Raw genomic sequence first — 17,796 nt, forward strand, 5'->3', positions numbered from 1 at the left:
ATTGTAATCATCAACAAAAATCACATAATATGAGAATCCTCCTTTAGATATCACAGGAGCCGGACCCCATACATCATAATGAACGATTTCAAAAGGTTTTGTTGTAAACACAGATCTTTGATAAAAGGGTAAACTTTTCATTTTCCCAAGAATACATTCATTACATGTAAAATCTCCTTTACAAAGATGCTTAACAAAAGGTAAATATAAAATTTTAACAATATTGGGATGTCCAAGTCTCTTATGCTACACATGAATATCTTTATTTTGGACAACATTACAAAATTGATTCTTGGGAACTTGAAGAAAATCGAGATAGTAAAGATCTCTTTTCCTAGAGCCTTCCCCAATCAACCTCTCAGACCGGCGATCCTGTATCCAACATTTATTAGAAGAGAATTTTATATCACAACCATGGTTCGAGAGTTAAGAAACCGAAAATAAATTTAAATTTAGTTGTGGCATGAATCTAATTTTTGGAATAAAAAATTCTTGTTTTTCGAAATTGCCTATTCCTTTAATTTCAAGGGATGTTCCATCCGCCGTTGAGACAAAAGATGAAAAAGAGTTTTTAGAGTATTCGGAAAGAGAAGAAGCACTTGGGGTCATATGAAATGATGCCCCGGAATCTAAGAGCCAAGATGTCTTACCGGGAGGGGAAAAGGTTGACATAGCGGCTCCAGAAATTCCTCCTTTGAGAAGAGGTTGAAGAGCTTCCATAATTTGTTGTAGAGAAAGAGACCTATTTGAAGAGGATGACCGTTCTTTCGGTTGAGAGGTGATGGCCATTGCAAGTAATTTCTTACATTTTGGGCAAATTGGTTTGATATGCCCCGGTTCTTTAAAAAAATGACAAGTTAATTTGCTATAGTCTCTCTTTCCATTTTGCCAACTTCCTCCTTGATTTTGATTCTTAAAGTGAGGAGGTTTGTAAGTCTTCGCATGGTTGTCCGGTCTTGAAACGACATTCACTCCTTCACTTTCTTCTTGAATAGAAGAGGTAGCAAGGATACTAGGATTGCTTTTACTAATGCCCATATGGGTTTCCTCCCTACTCAATTTGGTAATAACATCTTCAATGGCAGGAGATGTGAAAGAAGAAAGAAGAGAAGACCAAATTTGTTCAAATTCGGGTCTAAGATCATTTAAGAAGTTAAAAAAGCGATCTTTTTCAAGTGGTTTGTGTCTAAGCTCGATAGCTTCACCACTCCATTTGGGTTCAAGCATAGCAAGCTCGTCCCAAATGGAAAACAATTCGGCAAGTATTCCCGAATAGTCATCTCATTTTGTTGTAAGGTCAAAGCCCTCTTTTGAAGGTAGTATTTGTGTGACAAATCTCTTGAAGTATACATTTTTTCAAGATATAGTGAAGCTTCAGAAGCTTTCTTGAATTTGATGATGTTCGCATTGATCTTAGTTTCAACGGATGAGAAAAACCACGATAAGATCTTGAAGTTTTTCATTTCCCATTCGTCATGTTTCTTTGAATAATCTTCAAGAGCTCTTTGCCTTTCTTCTCCTTCAAGAATCTTTATATCTCTTTTTTTTATAATAATAATTTTTGGTTCGGGTTCCGGTATCGAACCTTGAACATACCTCCAAAACCCCTTTCCTTTAATATGTGCTTCCATATTACCGGCCCAAACATGATAGTTTGAACCATTGAGTCTAAACACGAGGAAGAAGTGGGAGTCTTTTTCACCCATTAGAGAGGATAGAAATAAAAAGGAACACGTACCTCAATAGATTTTTAAGTCTTTCTTGACAAAGAAGACTTTTAAAATACTAGCCGAAGGAAATGATCTACTCTAATCTCCAATAGCTTGAAGGCACATTTTTCGAGGTGACCCAAGAATATGGAGAATGCACGATCTTTCTTCCTCAAACCTTGCTCTGATACCATGTAAAAGTATCTTCAACAAGATACTATAATCAAGACCTTAATATTCTTGATGATAAACACGTGCACACATGCACAAAAAGAACCCTTTAGAACACTTGTGCACAAAGGCACAATCCACTGAATCTCACAAAAACGCACAAGCATAAAAATAAGGAATTTGTAATGAAGAAATTGGAGAGCATAAGCTCCAAAAAGAACGCTTTACAAAGGGGAGAAGACCCCTATTTATAACACAAAAAGGGGGCCTTGGAGAGGCCCCAATGTGATCCTTGGAGCCCCTCCAACGGTTACAAATGTGACCGTTGGAGGGGCCCCACGATCATATTGGGTCCCTCCCAAGGCAATCCAAAAAAGAGCAAAAGAAAAAATAAAAAGCAAAAAAAAAAAAAGGAATTACATGCACATTCCAAATGGAATATGCGCAAAAATGGAAAAGACTAAAATACCCCTACGGCTGATATATATTTATATATATATAATTAGATAGATACATATACATATATATTTTATATATATGTATATGTATCTTTCTTTATATATATAAAATATATATATGGACATTACAATAATAATGGATTACAATTTAACAACTAAATTATATTAATACCTTCCAACCCGCATCCAGCAGGTAAGAATAACCAATTTTCCACACAAGCTCTATAGTAGCAGAAGGCAAAATTATGATTTTACACTTTAGATGTAAAATTATCATTTTACCCTTGGCCAGATTATTCTTTATATGTTCAGCCCATTATGTTGTTTTTATGGATTTTTGTTTGATTTTTCTTATGTTTATTAGTTTATTGATGTTTTGGTTGTATGTTCTTCCCCAAAAACATTTGTATATATTGATCTATGTTCTTACTTTTTTAATTTTGAACTGCAGAATGGGAAGGTGTTGAAGCAAATTAAATTACACAAAGTAGCTGTTGTTTGTCTGAAGTGGGAAGATGAGGATGAAGAGACACGGTCTGTAGGGGTATGAATCCCTCTAGACATAGCAGTCCAAACTTTTCAATTTCTGTTTGTTACTTTGTTGAGATCTACATTGATAGTCCTTGCTAGTTATTGGATGTTTTCATTACTTGCCTTATAATTAGTTTGCGTACATTAATTAAGAATGTGTAATTCTCTTTATCAGTATGAATTAGAAGACAGTTGATTTGTTGAGTTGAGCTTATCATAGTCATTATTTTGCCTTGTAGGTTTTGTGTTCTGAATCATGACCAGTACATAGCAGAAAATAGAGATGGTCAAGAATTTAGAAAGTGAGCTTATATTGTTATTGAACTTAATGCTTTAGACATGCTAATTAAAAAAATTGAAGAAATTGACGCCTTTGATAGGCTGCCTTGTGTTGTTCAGAAATACAAACCAATGTTGTAAAATGCATATCATAATTGCTCAAATATTTCAATAATGTTATATTGCAAGAAATAAGGCTACTAACTACAAAATAAAGCCAAAATATCACATGATTGACAATAACCAATTACGTAAAACATCAAAGACACAAGAATCAAGCTAATAAGTCATTACTTTGATTCATGAATCGTAAGAAAAATGCAAACATCACAGAGTATTAAAGAGAGAGCGCACAAAATATATATATATATATATATTTTATTAAAATGCTTGAGACAAGCATAGCATTAGAGGAGGGGGAGATCCCCTTTAAGAGGGAGGCTCAATAGAGCCGTTGGGATGCTCCCAACAGCTAGAAATAGAGCTGTTGGGAGCTCCTAACTGCTCTATTTGGTGCATTACCAAATAGCCCCTATAAAAGGGGAAAAGAAAAAGAAAATATAAATAAGAAAAACACAACTGTGCCCCTAATGGGCACAACCTATTACAAAGACATGAAAAGTACATATATATATATATATATATATATATATATATATATATATATATATATATATATATATATATATATATATATATATATATATATATATATATATATATAACACCCCTCAAACTGAAGGAGAAATCACCAAAAGTTTGCCTAGAAGGAAGGAAAAATGAGGTGACGACAATACTTTGGTGAGGAAATCAACAAGTTGATATTCTTACGTGACATATGGAAGTTCAGTAGTGTCTTTCGGAAATTCGTTGTGAATGTATTGGCAGTCCATTTCAATGTGCTTGGTCCATTTGTAGAAGGTGTGGTTGCTAGCAATACAGATCGTGCTCTTGCTATTGCAACACATCTTCGAAGGAGTGGAGATGATGACACCCATATTTTTAAGTAGACTCCTCAGCCAAACAATATCAGCAGTAGTGGTCACCATCGCCCTATATTCAACTTCAGTAAAAGATAGTGACACCTTTTATTGTTTCTTATATCTCCATGATATCAGTGAATTGCCAACAAAAATGCAGTATCTTGTAGTAGAAATACGATCATTGGGGTTACCACCCCAATTAGAGTCGGTATAAACAATTAAACTAGGAGATGAAGAAGAGGATCATAAAAGCTCTTTTGTCATTGTCTCCTTTAGGTATCTGACAATACGCATGACTGACGCCATGTGAATAGTGGTAGGAGCATGCTGAAATTGGCTTGCATTATGAACAGTATGTGATATATCTAGCTTGATGATAGACAAATATGTAAGATACCCAATCGACTGATGATAAGGAATAGGTTCTTCTAAAGGAGTTTCATTCACCCTCATCTTTGCATTGATCACTTCTGGAGTATTCACCTTCTTTCGTTCAGTTAGTTTAGATTTAACAATTATATCTGATGCAAGCTTCATCCGAGAGAGTAGATACCCTCTGGGGGAATATGCAACTTCAATACCTAAAAAATACTTGAAAACTTGAAGGTCAAACATATTAAAATTTCTTTTAAGAACATTTTAATTGATTCAATGTCATTTTTATCACTTCCTGGCAGTGTTATAAAAAACGTGTCTTGAGGCGTAAAAGGCGCACCTCGCCTTGCGCGCGCCCTCTATGCCTCAAGGCGCAAAAGAATTTTTTTTAGATTTCTAAGACATAATCAACAAGATTTTTGTAGGTTAATCTCATATATTTTCCAGTTATTTTAGTTATGTTATCAGTTTCTTAGTATATTTTAACTTTTGTTGGTTAATCTCATATTTTCCAGTTATGTAATCAGTTTTTATATGTTACTTAAAGTAACATATAAAAATAACTTACTTTTATATGTTAATCTCATATTTTTTAGAATAATCTTCTATATGTTAACTTTTGTGGGTTAATCTCATATATTTTTTAGTTATGTAATCAATTTGTTAGTATATTTTAACTTTTGTTGGTTAATCTCATATATTTTCAGTTATATAATTAGTTTTTAGTTACTTTTATATCTTAATCTCATATTTTTAGTACTTAGTTGAGATTTTCTATTTCTTATTGGTTGTTATTTCATCAATAAAGCATTTCTTTATTTATTTGTATTTTTAGATATTTTTTTAAAGTTTTAATTTTTTTTTGAGGCTTACGCTTCGCCTTGGTTTTTGGTGGAGTGCCTCACTACACCTCAACGCTTTTCACAACAATGCTTCCTGTGATAATCATATCATCAACGTATAATAACAAAATAGTTATACTATTCTCTGTATCTCTAACAAAGAGAGTTGTGTTAGTATATCAATATAAAAATCCACTATACAACAACAACAACAACAACTACGCCTTCATCCCAAAACAATTGGGGTCAGCGATATGAACCAAAAAAGAAATTCATTTTGGGTCTTCCACATGAATCCTTTTCCTCCAATCATTTCTATCCAACGCCATGTCCTCGGTGAGGTTCAAAGCATTCATATCCTTTCCTATCATCTCCATCCAAGTCTTCCTAGGCCTACCCCGACCTCTTTTAACTAATATATTTTCCCATTTCTCCAACCTTCTAACTGGAGCATCATTAGGCCTTCGCCGAATATGTCCAAACCACCGTAAACGATTCTCTCGCATCTTATTTTCAATGGGTGCAACACCTACCTTCTTACGTATCTCTTCGTTCCGAATCTTATCTTTTATTGTATTTCCACACATCCATCTAAGCATCCGCATCTCAGCTACACTCATTTTTTGAATATGATGTCTCTTGGCAGCCCAACATTCCGTACCATATAGTAAAGCGGGTCTAATAGTCGTCCTAAAAATCCACTATCAATAACAATTTTACTAAAGCGGTCATACCAAGCCTTTAGAGCTTGTTGAAGATTGTAATGAGCCTTTTTAAGTTTAAGAACTTTTCCCTTTTCAAGGTCAAACCCAGACGAAGGATCCATATAAACTTCTTCACAAGGATCACCATTTAGAAAACATTTTTGACATCTAACTGATAAATATGCTATTGTTTCTAAGGCATCTAATTCTACCCATTTAGGATGTTCCTTTGCTTCAGCATAGTTGGAGAGTTCTATATAGGAATGTATTAATGCAATGTAGGCTCGATACTTAGGTGAAAATGCTGTTAAAATGTAACCCTTCATGTATATACATATATACTATGTATATATGTACATCTCTCTCTCTCTGTATATATAAATATATATTGATATATCATTGTAAAACCCGACAAGGGTATTTTTGTCTTTTTACCTTTTACACATATTTCAATTGAAATATGGTTGTATTTTTACATTTCTTTTTCTTTTCTTTTTTTGCCTTTATTTCTCCTTTTTATTTTGTCTTTTTGTATCCACCTTGGGGCGCCCAATGTAGTCGTTGGGCCCCTCCAACGGTCACAAATGTGACCATTGGAGGGTCTCCAAAGACCACATTGGAGCCCCTCCAAGTGGCTCCTCTTTTGTTATAAATAGGGGACTTCCCCTTGTATTTAGAATATACTTGAGGGAGCTTTAGCTCCATTGTAAAAGGGTTTTTACCCTATTTTTCATAATAAAGAAATATTCTTTTAGCCTTTTGGCTTAACCCCTTTGTGGGTGTATGGGTTTAGCACTTTATGTGCTTTTGGTTGCCCCTTAGTGGGTTTGTGTATTTGCAACTTAAGTGTGCATTTATGGGTTCATTATCGAACCCTTTGTTTTCTTACAAAGGACTCATAAGACACAAATTTACCAGGGGGTTTTGATACTTTAGATGACCTTCTAGTTTGTATTTCTACATGGTTTCCATCATTGGTATATTTTTCAAGAGCACATGGATGTTCAAAATTACTATAACTGAAATATTGGATACAACGTTGTTCCTTATACGATTGTTCTTCACTCATCTCATTATCATGATATTCTTCTTCACTTACTGTATCATTTCTAACTTCCTAATCTTCATTAGGATCAATATCACAATCCCAATCTTTGAAATTAGAACCAACAGAAAAAAGTACTTAGTTATTTCTTTAGTCTTCTCAATTTGAAAAAAAAACTTTCTTTTTCTTAAAAAGACACATTCTTTGAAACATATAGCTTTTTATTTTTAACGTCAAAGAATCTATAGCCATTTTTATTATTTGCATACCCTAAAAAGACACAAAGAATAGCACATGGAGAGCGTGCCATTTTTATCAGTAAAAACAAAACATTTACACCAAAAAACTCTTAATCTAGAGTAATCTGGGGCTTGTTTTAAAAGTTTTTCAATAGGAGATACATTTTTCAAAGAAGAGGATGGCATTCTATTAATAAGATAAACCGTAGTTAATGTGGCTTCAACCCAAAATTCTTTAGGTACTTGGTTTGAAATAACCCAAGTTTTTGTTGTTTCTATATTGTGCCTATACTTTCTTTCAGCTAAACCTTTTTGTTGAGGGGTGTAAGGACAAGATTTTTGATGTGTGATACCATTTAAATCTAAGTAGTATTTAAATTCTTTTGATAAAAACTCTCCCCGTGAATTAGTGCAAAATATAAAAATAGTATTCTTGAATTGGTTTTTGACCAAATTGTAAAATATCTAAAAATGTGAAAAAACTTCAGACTTGTGTTTAAGGAAATAAATCAAAGTGTGTCTCGTAAAATCATCCACAAAAATTACATAATACACAAAACCACTTTTAGATATTCTGAATGTATTAACTCAAGTGGTAAAAAAGAAACAATGGTTCCTTTTTGAAATTGTAATCTCTTCATTTTGCCAAGAATACAATTTTTACATATAAAATTTTTAGAATTACAAAATTTTTTTATCTTTGAAAAATACTGAATCTTGGATATACTAGGATGTCTTAGTCTTTTATGCCATAAATCCAAATCTAATTTATAAACATTGCAACAAAATGTATTCTTGGGTATTTCCAAAAAATCTATGTAGTACAAGCCTCTTTCTCTATGGCCTTCCCTAATCAGCTTCCCTGACTGGCGATTCTGCACTCGACCACCACAAAAGGAGAAGACAACATTACACCCATAGTCAGATAATTGAGAAACATATAAAAGGTTTAAATTTAATTTAGGAATATAACTAATTTTTGGAATTAAAAATCTTTTTATATTTTGATAAATGTTTATAAAATTTTCTATTCCTTTTATCTCTAGAGTTGTTCCATCGGCGTTAAACACTGAATATATTATCTATCTTGGCTCCCTCCATCTTCGGTGTTTTTTTGTGAGGTTTGGATCATATATCATCAACTTGCGAATGATTCATTTCTAAAATTTCCAAATGGTTTTGCAGGATGATAACAGAAATATATTCTCTTATGAGGATCGTACTTCACGCTTTTTTCCTCCTGCTCCAAGAATTCCTCGAATCTCTGGAGTAGGCTCTGGGGATCCTGGTTTACTTGAAGATCATGGAGATTCAAGTCAAGAGCTTTTGAATTCTTCACTTCAATGTTTTAATGTTCTCTGCAGTGGAGATAAGGATGGAAGTATTTGCTTCAGTATCTTCGGGATTTTCCCAATAGGGAGCATAGTATGTTATTCTTGCTGTGTTTCTTTATTAGAGATGATAATTTTTTGTTTCTTATTGGTGAAGTGGGTATATTCTGGCCTTACATTTGGCATATTGACATGACCTATCACTCTCTCTTGCTTTGCTGAAAATTAAATCCAACCATGTGCTGTGTGGTACATGTTTGATTTTAGTGTTGCAAAATTTTCATAAAAAATGATGCAAAAGTGTCCTCTTTTGTCTTCTATGTGATCAGCGTCATTGACTTATCAGTTATTCAATTTGTTTAATTTTTCTTTTTAAATTTGCACACTACTTTCATATTTGCTTCAGGGAGAAGACCTAAAAAAGGACACTGTTTATGTTATTAACATTGTTTTGTAGGCATCACCACAAGAAAGATTTAATGTTGCTGAAGAGAACCCTTCTTTGTTTATGAATATGTTGTGGCCAACCATAAGATAAACTTTCTGATACCTATATGAGTGATGCCTTAAGTTTATGCCTTCCACCCACTCATACATGCTTAGCATCACCTATGTTAACTTATTAGGCATACCAACTCATTCATTTCTTATAAACTAAAAGTATGTTTCCCTGGAAGGTGTGAAAGCCCCCTCTAAATGATTTAGCAATTTGTGTCTAAAAAACCACTACCCAGCTTTTAGACATCAATGAGGAGACTACTAGGCTCTTTTAAGTAAAAAATTCACACATTCAATTCTTGAATGAGACCCTGCTCCAGTGTTTGCACAAAAACCTGTTGGTTCGAGTAAGGGCAGAAGTTATCATGCTTAGAGATATACTGGTCTCAACCATTGTTCTCCTCCCCTGCTGCAAGAAACGAAAAGATGCATTTGCACACCCTAACCTGACTTGAGAGCTGTCAAAATCCAGTTTTGAGGCTGGTACCATGTTGCACATCAATGTTTTTTCTGATGAACATTATATTATGAGTCTTGTATTTACAGTTTGGCAAGTAGTTCTTGTTGCAAGCTAAACACTTGTCAAGTACTGAGTTTATCTTGAAGCAACAAAGTGAGTATGCATGTTTTCATTTATGTAATAAATTATTTTGTGAATAACTCCAAGATGCATTGATGTGAAACCAAGCTTGGTATAGCTGCCATACCTTAACTAGGGTTTGTCAGGCTTGACCTGCTAGGTATTTCCCTGTTTGGCTTTAAGGAATCAAATTCCTGTGCCTTTACCTATATGTGAAAGAGCTGAAAGGTTGTACATGCTAGCAAGATTTGTGGGGACCATTAACTCATAACCGATTACCAGGATCTAACTTATCTATTTCCTAGTCACCCTTCTTTGCAATAACACTGTGTAACAAATTTGTCTATTTAAATACACTCGTCAGTAAAATCAAAGGCGAACATTGATTTGGAAAAACAAGAAGTTGAAGAAGATTAACTTTTTTCTTTTGAGTTAAGAATCTTATGCATGGTAGTAGTAGCATTTTGAACTCAATTACTTGTTTGCCCAACCCTTATTAAATTGGATAGTGCAAAGCAGGGGTAGCCATTGGGCCAGGTATCCAACGGGCTCTCCGGTACTCAACCGGATTCGGGTCAGGCTTGGGGCTCAAAATGAGGTCCTGCCCAAAAAAAGTTGAGCCAAGCATGACCCTTTATTGGGTCGGACTCGGCCTTTAGTCTCAGCCCAAGTCAGGCCTTTATTATCAACGTCAAGAAAAAAAAATGTAAAAAGATTTGAAAGATAACCGTAAACGCACCTCTATTGATGTATGATTTCAAATAAAAAAAAGTAAATATCCCAACAGGCAACAGGATGTCACATCGCATCAGAAGAGGCTTCCCTCCTATCCTTTCTTCTCCCTCCCCTCCTTCTCTCTCTCTCTCTCTCTCTCTCTCTTGTGTGTGTGTGTTTGGGTGTGGGGTGGTCAACAAAGAGGTGTGGCCAACAGGAAGGAAGATGAAGGTGGTGTTCAACAGGGGCAGTGATGTAATTTGTGGTTGGAAGGGCCATCTCTCTCTCTCTCTCTCTGCATCAACACCACTTTGATTAAATAGATTGCTCTTCATGTGCATAGAAAAGGAATGAAAAGAATGCGAAAAGGAAGGTATTTGTAGGAGGTCTGAGTGTTATGAGAGCATCCTTTGATAGTAGGGGAAGCTCCAAGTCGTGGTTGAGGTAGAGGTTCATTGATTTGTGATGACAAAGACAAGTTAAAGTGCACCCATTGTGGCAAGACAAGACACACCAAGGAACAATGTTGGGATATGGGAAGCCTAACTTCGTAAAGAACAAGGCATTTCACTCCATGAATTCTAAAACTTCAAGTGAAAAGGCTAAAGTTGAAGAGAAGGATACACTATCAAGCTTGAGAAGGGATTTGATAGAACTCAAGATGAAGCTTGGTGATAAATCTACACCTACATCCTCTCTTGCTACAGTTGCACATGCCAGTAATTTCACTCAAGGTTTTCAAGTTAACTCTAACACTGTGTAGTCAAAAGCGCTAGGCGATGCCTAGTCGGTGGACCCCTAAAAAGACTACTCGGACACTGGGGGGACTAGGCAGACTAGTCGGTACCTTAATTAAAAAAATAAAAATATAAAAACTATGCAAGTAAACTGCTAAAATTAGTAACAAACATGTATGCAACATAAAATCAATCAACAATAAGTAAAAGATAAGGAAAACATATCGAACATTACAAAACCTGCCCAAATATTAAAAACAGTTGAATAAGCAAAGCAAACAACTATCAACAAATGTCAAATAATTTAAAAACAATCTAAATTCTTAAAATAAAGTGTGAAAACTAATAGGTCTCCAATATAAAATTAATCAACAAAAATTGTACAAAGCATAAGATATTGCTATCGTCAAGCATAGTAAACATGTTATATAATTTAAACATAATATCAAGTCTTAAAGATATTAAAATAACATCCATGTCATTGATGCTGCATGAATAAATCTAAAATAAAAGACAACCAATTAACCTTCAAATAAAATATACATATGTATATTCATTCTTTAATGCCCCAAAATTTCTCAACTTGAAGAGTAAAGTTTTTCTGAATTTTTTTTCTTAAAACTTAAATTCTGCCTTTTTGAAAAGCCTTTCAAAAGTATCTTTCTATTTTAAAAATCAAGTTTGTTAAATCCCAGGCACGTTAGCTCGACCAACCAAAAGTGACAACAATGTAAAATAGTAGAAAGCTGAAAAGAGTGCTAAATCTTTAATTTTTAAATGTTACTGTACAAAAGAAACAGGAGGCTCAGCCCCTATTAAAGCAAAAACCCAAAAGCCCAAAAATCCTGCAACGTCGGCCAGAAATCTGGAAGGAAGAGTACAACCTCGAGCCACGTCGCATGCACCATTGACTGCCTACCGTCACTACTTGTCACCTGCCCATAAAACGGGTCAGTCTCGTGAAAAACTAGTAGGAGTGTAAAAGAATAAGAACAACTAACAACTAAAGCAGCTAAGCATACCACAATATGAAGCACATGAAACTCACAAGTATGCTAGCACATAATACCACAAGCAGGCAAAAATAACAGCTGAAAGGTGAGCATGTTTAATTTAGTTATCACTTGTTAACCAGCCATGCGGGTACGTACATGACACACGAGCCGAAACAGCCGAGACCAATCCGAGGGTTTATTATTCTATGTATTTTGAGATACCTCGGTTGACTGACTGAATGCTATCCCAAGGGGACGACCGGTGGTCAAGAGAGCAAGCCCCCAAAGGCCTAGTAGGAATGCATTCAAATTCTGCAGAAGTGTTAGGCTATCTATTGCAGCCTCTTTCCCCTAACCTCCGATGACTGGGGGAGCTGAGTCTTTTGCTCGTATATAGCCATTAATGGCCTGTCCATCGGAGTTGGTACCCTTCGTCCTCTTTCTTGGCGAAGCTAGGTCGAATCGAGCGCGACAGAGGTTTCTTAACCATCGCCTCATTCTTCATGCTCTGGTCCATTAAACCCAAACGAGCATCTTGCCTGTGAAGGCGCATGTGAGGCCATTTATGTGTATCTTTAAACAAGTGCTCTTGCACGATCGAGGTCTTATTTGCCTCATGGTACTCATTGCACCACGCTAATCATATTAGCGCTGCAATAGTACCAAAACCCAATCATTTGCCCAAGACTTAAAAAATAGCAGCCCTACATGCAACGAGGCTCTTTTCTCGAGTTAGGAAAAACCAGTATCTCATTTCGTATCCCACTGCGGAGTTCAAACGTTGATAATTGCGCTCTTACGCTTGGCTAAGTTCCGCTGTCAACCCTGTCAACCACGACAGTGGTTGAAACTACTGCAACAAAAAGAAGAGTGACATTTGTTATATATATATATATCAGAATTTCTTGTGATCATACTCTTTTCATGAATGTAAAGAAGAAACTGTGTTAATTCTAATTGTTTATGTTGATGATATTGTGATTACCATTTATAGGAGATGATGAGGAAATTCAAAAACTCAAAAGGTAATTGCATGAGGTGTTTGATATCAAGGATCTTGGTCCCTTGCATTATTTCATTGGAATTGAAGTGTTGAGATCCAAGAAAGGTATATTACTGTCTCAAAGAAAATATGTGCTTGATGTGTTGGAGGAAGTGGTAATGCTTGAAAAGAAGGCATCGTTATCTTCATTGTGTATGTCTGACCCGATCCATTTATGTAATGGATCGGGTCCAGATCCAGTTCATGTATTGTAAATTAACATTTTGTAAAGGGGTATTTTCGTACCCTAGTGTTTTACACTTTATTTTAAATAGAATGAGAGGGCAGTCACGATGGACTGAACCCTCCTTCATCTGGAATCTCTCTCTCTCCCTCTCTTTTCTTCTCTCACTGTCGATTAGGGTTCCCTTCTTTCATGGTATCAGAGCCCAGCGTGAATCTGCGTGAAGAAAGCCCAACGTGGATCTGCGTCAGCCGTGAATCTGTGTGAAGAAAGCCCAGCCGTGAATCTGTGTGAAGAAAGCCCAACGTGAATCTGCGTGAGCCAAAATATGGGAGCAAATCCCAGCGTGAATCCATCAGCGTCAGCAGAGTGGATTTATCAGCCGTGAATCTGTGTGAAGAGTATTGTGAACCTCAAATACCCAGCGTGAATCTGTGTGAAGAAAAACCCAGCGTGAATCTGCGTGAATCTGGACCTATCAGCCGTGAATCTCAAAGAATCACAGCATCAATCTGTGTGCCTTTCATCAGTGTGCTTCTACCAACAAAATCTGTGTCTAATAAAATCAGGTTCCCCCTTTCCTTTGTGAAGATTCGATCCTCTTTCGATCTGTGGTTTAATCCCTGCTGTTTTCTTGTTGTTTTTCCTACGTTTAATCTGTGTTTTTCCCTGCTACCTGATAATCATTGTTAATCTGCCTCTCTTGATCTGTGATTTCCTTCCTGCTGTTTTTCCCTGCATTGAATATGTGTTTCCCTGCTACCTGCTAATCACTGTCATTCTGTGATTTCCTTTTCTGCTGATCTGTATTTTTTTTTTTGTTGATTCTAAAGAGAACTGCCTGCTAGTAGCCATCTGTCTTTCCTCATCTGAATTTTTTTTCTGTTAGCCGATTCCTTTGTTTTTCATACCTAAGTGTCAGTTCAAGCATATTCATCAAATGGAATTTACTCACGGGCAATCATGTCTGTCCTCAAGTTTTCTTGGTCAACTAGTCTCTGAAAAATTGAATAACTGCAATTTCTTAACCTGGAAAAGACAGATTATTCCGTTTATAAAAAGCCAGGACCTCTCTGGTCATCTGGATGGATCGGTCCCACTGCCTCCAGAATTCCTTTCGCAAGAAAAGGCAGACGATAAAGGAGAACAATCTGTTGTTCTTCACAAGAATCCAGAATATGTTGCTTGGATGAAGAGAGATCAATCGCTAGTGGCATACATCACTTCAACTCTTTCACAGGAGGTCCTTATTGCTCTTCCTGATGATTGTTCGGCAAAGGAACTGTGGGATACGTTAGTTCAAACATATTCACAAATTTCTGAGGCAAGAATTATGTTTCTTAAGCGAGAATTTCAAATGCTGAAGATTCCATGTCTATTATGGAATACCTGAATAAAATGAAAGGCATCACAGATCAGTTGACAGTTGTTGGGTGTCTTGTCAGTGAAAAAGATAAAGTACAACAAACCTTTAGTGGATTGGGGCCAGACTATCATGTTATGACGACAACCTTACTATGTCTACCAGAACTTCTAAAGTTTGAAGATCTTCGTGCAAAATTATTGCAATATGAGATGAATCTGAAAGGTTCCTCTGAAACCTCTCATGGGAATTTCGGAACACAAGATGTGCTGGCTGTGGGAATGAGTTATGGTCGGGGTAGAGGAAGTTCTTTTCGAGAAAAAGGAGGCCAAGGGAGAAATAACTATGGAGGTCGTGGCATACTCCCAACACCCAATGTCCAGGGACAACGACCCATTCCCATTTGCTTCCTATGCAACAAGAAAGGGCACATTAAAGCGAATTGTTGGTTTAATCCACAAAACAAAGGGAAAGCTCCACAAGCAGAGACTTAAAAGGATGAAGAAGTAAAAGAGTTACTGTTGGCAGCCTTGGCAGGATTAAATATGAAGCAAAATGACAAAGGAATTTGGTATGTCGACTCCGGAGCAACTACTCATGTTCCAGGTGATGTAGGTAAGCTCTTGACTCTTACACCTTATGTTGGAAAGAATAGCATAGTCACAGGAGATGGATCCCATCATGCCATCTCACATACTGGAAATGCCATTATACACATGTCAAAATCCTCTCTTAAACTTTCAAGTGTCATCCATGCTCCTAACATTCAAAAGAACATTGTTTCTGTCTCAAAACTTGTTGATGATGCTAATGCTTCAGTTGAATTTACTCCTTCTTCTGTTTATGTCAAGGATCTTCACACGAGGAGGATATTCGCTGAAGGAAAACGCTGGGGCAACATGTACATCTTCCAAGAAGATCCTTCCTTCATTCATTCCAACTATTCATCCTTGAAGCCTCACCAACGTCAAGTCTTTGATTCTGATTTTATATTTATTGTTTCTGAAAGTAATAAGCCAAGACTTTGGCATAGTCGTCTTGGCCATTGTGGTCGTCATTTCATTGAAAAACTTGTCATGAATAATCTTATTCCTAAGTCCAGTCTGAGTTCAGAAGTCGTTGGTACAAAATGTTCTAGCTGTCATCTATGTAAGAATCATGTTTTACCTTTTGCTTCCATTAATAAAAGAGCTTCAAGGCCATTTGAGGTCATTTGTTCAGATGTCTGGGGTCCTGCTCCAATTACTTCTTTTTCTGGCAGTAAATACTATCTTATTTTCATTGATAGTTACTCACGTTATACTTGGATATTCTTTATGAAACACAAATCAGAAGTTTTTGGATTGTTCCAGAAATTTCACTCTTTCGTTCAAAATCATTTCTCTACCAACATTCTTAATTTCCAGTGTGATGGAGGAGGTGAATTCTCCTCGAGTGACTTTGTTAATTTTCTTCAACATAATGGGATAAAGAGAAGAGTGTCTTGCCCTCATACACCTTAACAAAATGGGATTGCTGAGAGGAAGCATCGACATATTGTTGAGACTGCAATGAGCATGATGCACGTGAGCAATCTCCCTATATCATTATGGACTGAGGCCTTTCACTCCACAGTTCATGTGATAAATCGCTTGCCCATGAATATCTTAGAAAATAAATCACCATACTTCTCGCTTTTTGGCATACAACCTGATTATCATGAATTACGTGTGTTTGGGTCTGTTTGTTATGTGCACATTGATAGCTCACTCAGGCACAAGTTCCAAGATAAGGCTTTGAAATGCAGGTTTATAGGATATGCAGAAGATTACAAAGGGTACAGGTGTTATGATCCCCTGAGTAAGCATGTCAAAATATCAAGGAATGTTATTTTCAATGAAATGAACGTTGCTGATCAGGATACTAATTCAACTATGGTGGATACTGATAACTCAAGCTCCAGCATTTAGGTATACTACCCATGGTTAAATTCAGAACTCTTCTCCAATGGTACAATAGACTGTCCAGAAAATTGCAGTCAGAATGAGCCACATGAGGATTCAACCAATGAGACTCAAACGGAGGAAACTGTCACATATGACTTGGAGCCAACAAGGTATAAGGGAATTGTGTACACTCGGCGAGAGAAAGAGCCCTCATTCATTCCTTGTACGAACACGGATCCGTCTGGATCATCCGTTTCGTAGCAAATGGATATCAGAAGATCCTCACGGATTCGACATCTGGTTGACAGGTGGGTAAGTTATAAAAAACTTTCATTGGATTTTCAGTTATTCTTGACATCCATAAGTAAAGAGGATGAGCCCCTCATGTTCTATCAAGTTGCGAGCTCTAGAAGATGGGTAGAAGCAATGAATGAAGAAATGGAGGCCTTACATGAATGTGGGACATGGGAGATTGTACCTAGACCACTAAACATAAATGTTGTTGGGTCAAAATGGGTGTACAAGATAAAGTATAAACCAGATGGGAGCATCGAAAGGTACAAGGCTAGACTTGTAGCCAAGGGATTCACACAAGAGGAAGGACAAGACTTTGATGAAACTTTTAGTCTTGTAGTTAAAATGGGGATCATTCGTATCGTGTTGAGTCTAGCCATTGAACATGGATGGACATTAAGCCAGCTGGATGTAAAAAATGCATTTCTGCACGGGGATTTAAAAGAGGAGGTCTACATGGAACAACCCACTGGATATGCAAAACGAGACGCCAAAAAATATGTATGCAAGTTAAAGAGAGCACTCTATGGTTTGAAACAAGCTTCTCGTTCCTGGTTCGACAGTTTTTCTCTAGAAATACAACGACATGGCTTTTCTAGGTCTCTTCTGGATCACTCATTATTCATTCACAATGAACAAGGAGTTACTACTCTTCTGTATATATATGTAGATGATATCATCATCACAGGGAATTGTAAAAGCACATTGAGCAGGTGAAGAAGTTATTAAATCAGAGATTTAATATGAAAGATTTGGGAGAGCTGCGATATTTTCTTGGGGTAGAAGTTGATAACAAG

The 17,796-nt window shown here is 36.3% G+C and overlaps 1 protein-coding gene across 1 annotated transcript in view; it reads left to right on the forward strand.

The window, feature by feature from the left end:
* The window catches only part of APC4 (Transducin/WD40 repeat-like superfamily protein), a 163,280-nt gene that overhangs the window by 16,973 nt on the left and 128,511 nt on the right, over window positions 1-17,796 (forward strand). Inside the window, exons 4-5 of the mRNA XM_090013365.1 lie at window positions 2,790-2,882; window positions 8,522-8,761. Of these exons, the coding sequence (XP_089869491.1) occupies window positions 2,790-2,882; window positions 8,522-8,761 (333 nt within the window). The remainder of the gene's footprint in view (window positions 1-2,789; window positions 2,883-8,521; window positions 8,762-17,796) is intronic.

The sequence above is a fragment of the Nuphar pumila genome, chromosome 1, assembly GCF_984573655.1.
Source record: "Nuphar pumila chromosome 1, dmNupPumi1.hap1.1, whole genome shotgun sequence".
Classification (NCBI taxonomy): Eukaryota; Viridiplantae; Streptophyta; class Magnoliopsida; order Nymphaeales; family Nymphaeaceae; genus Nuphar; species Nuphar pumila.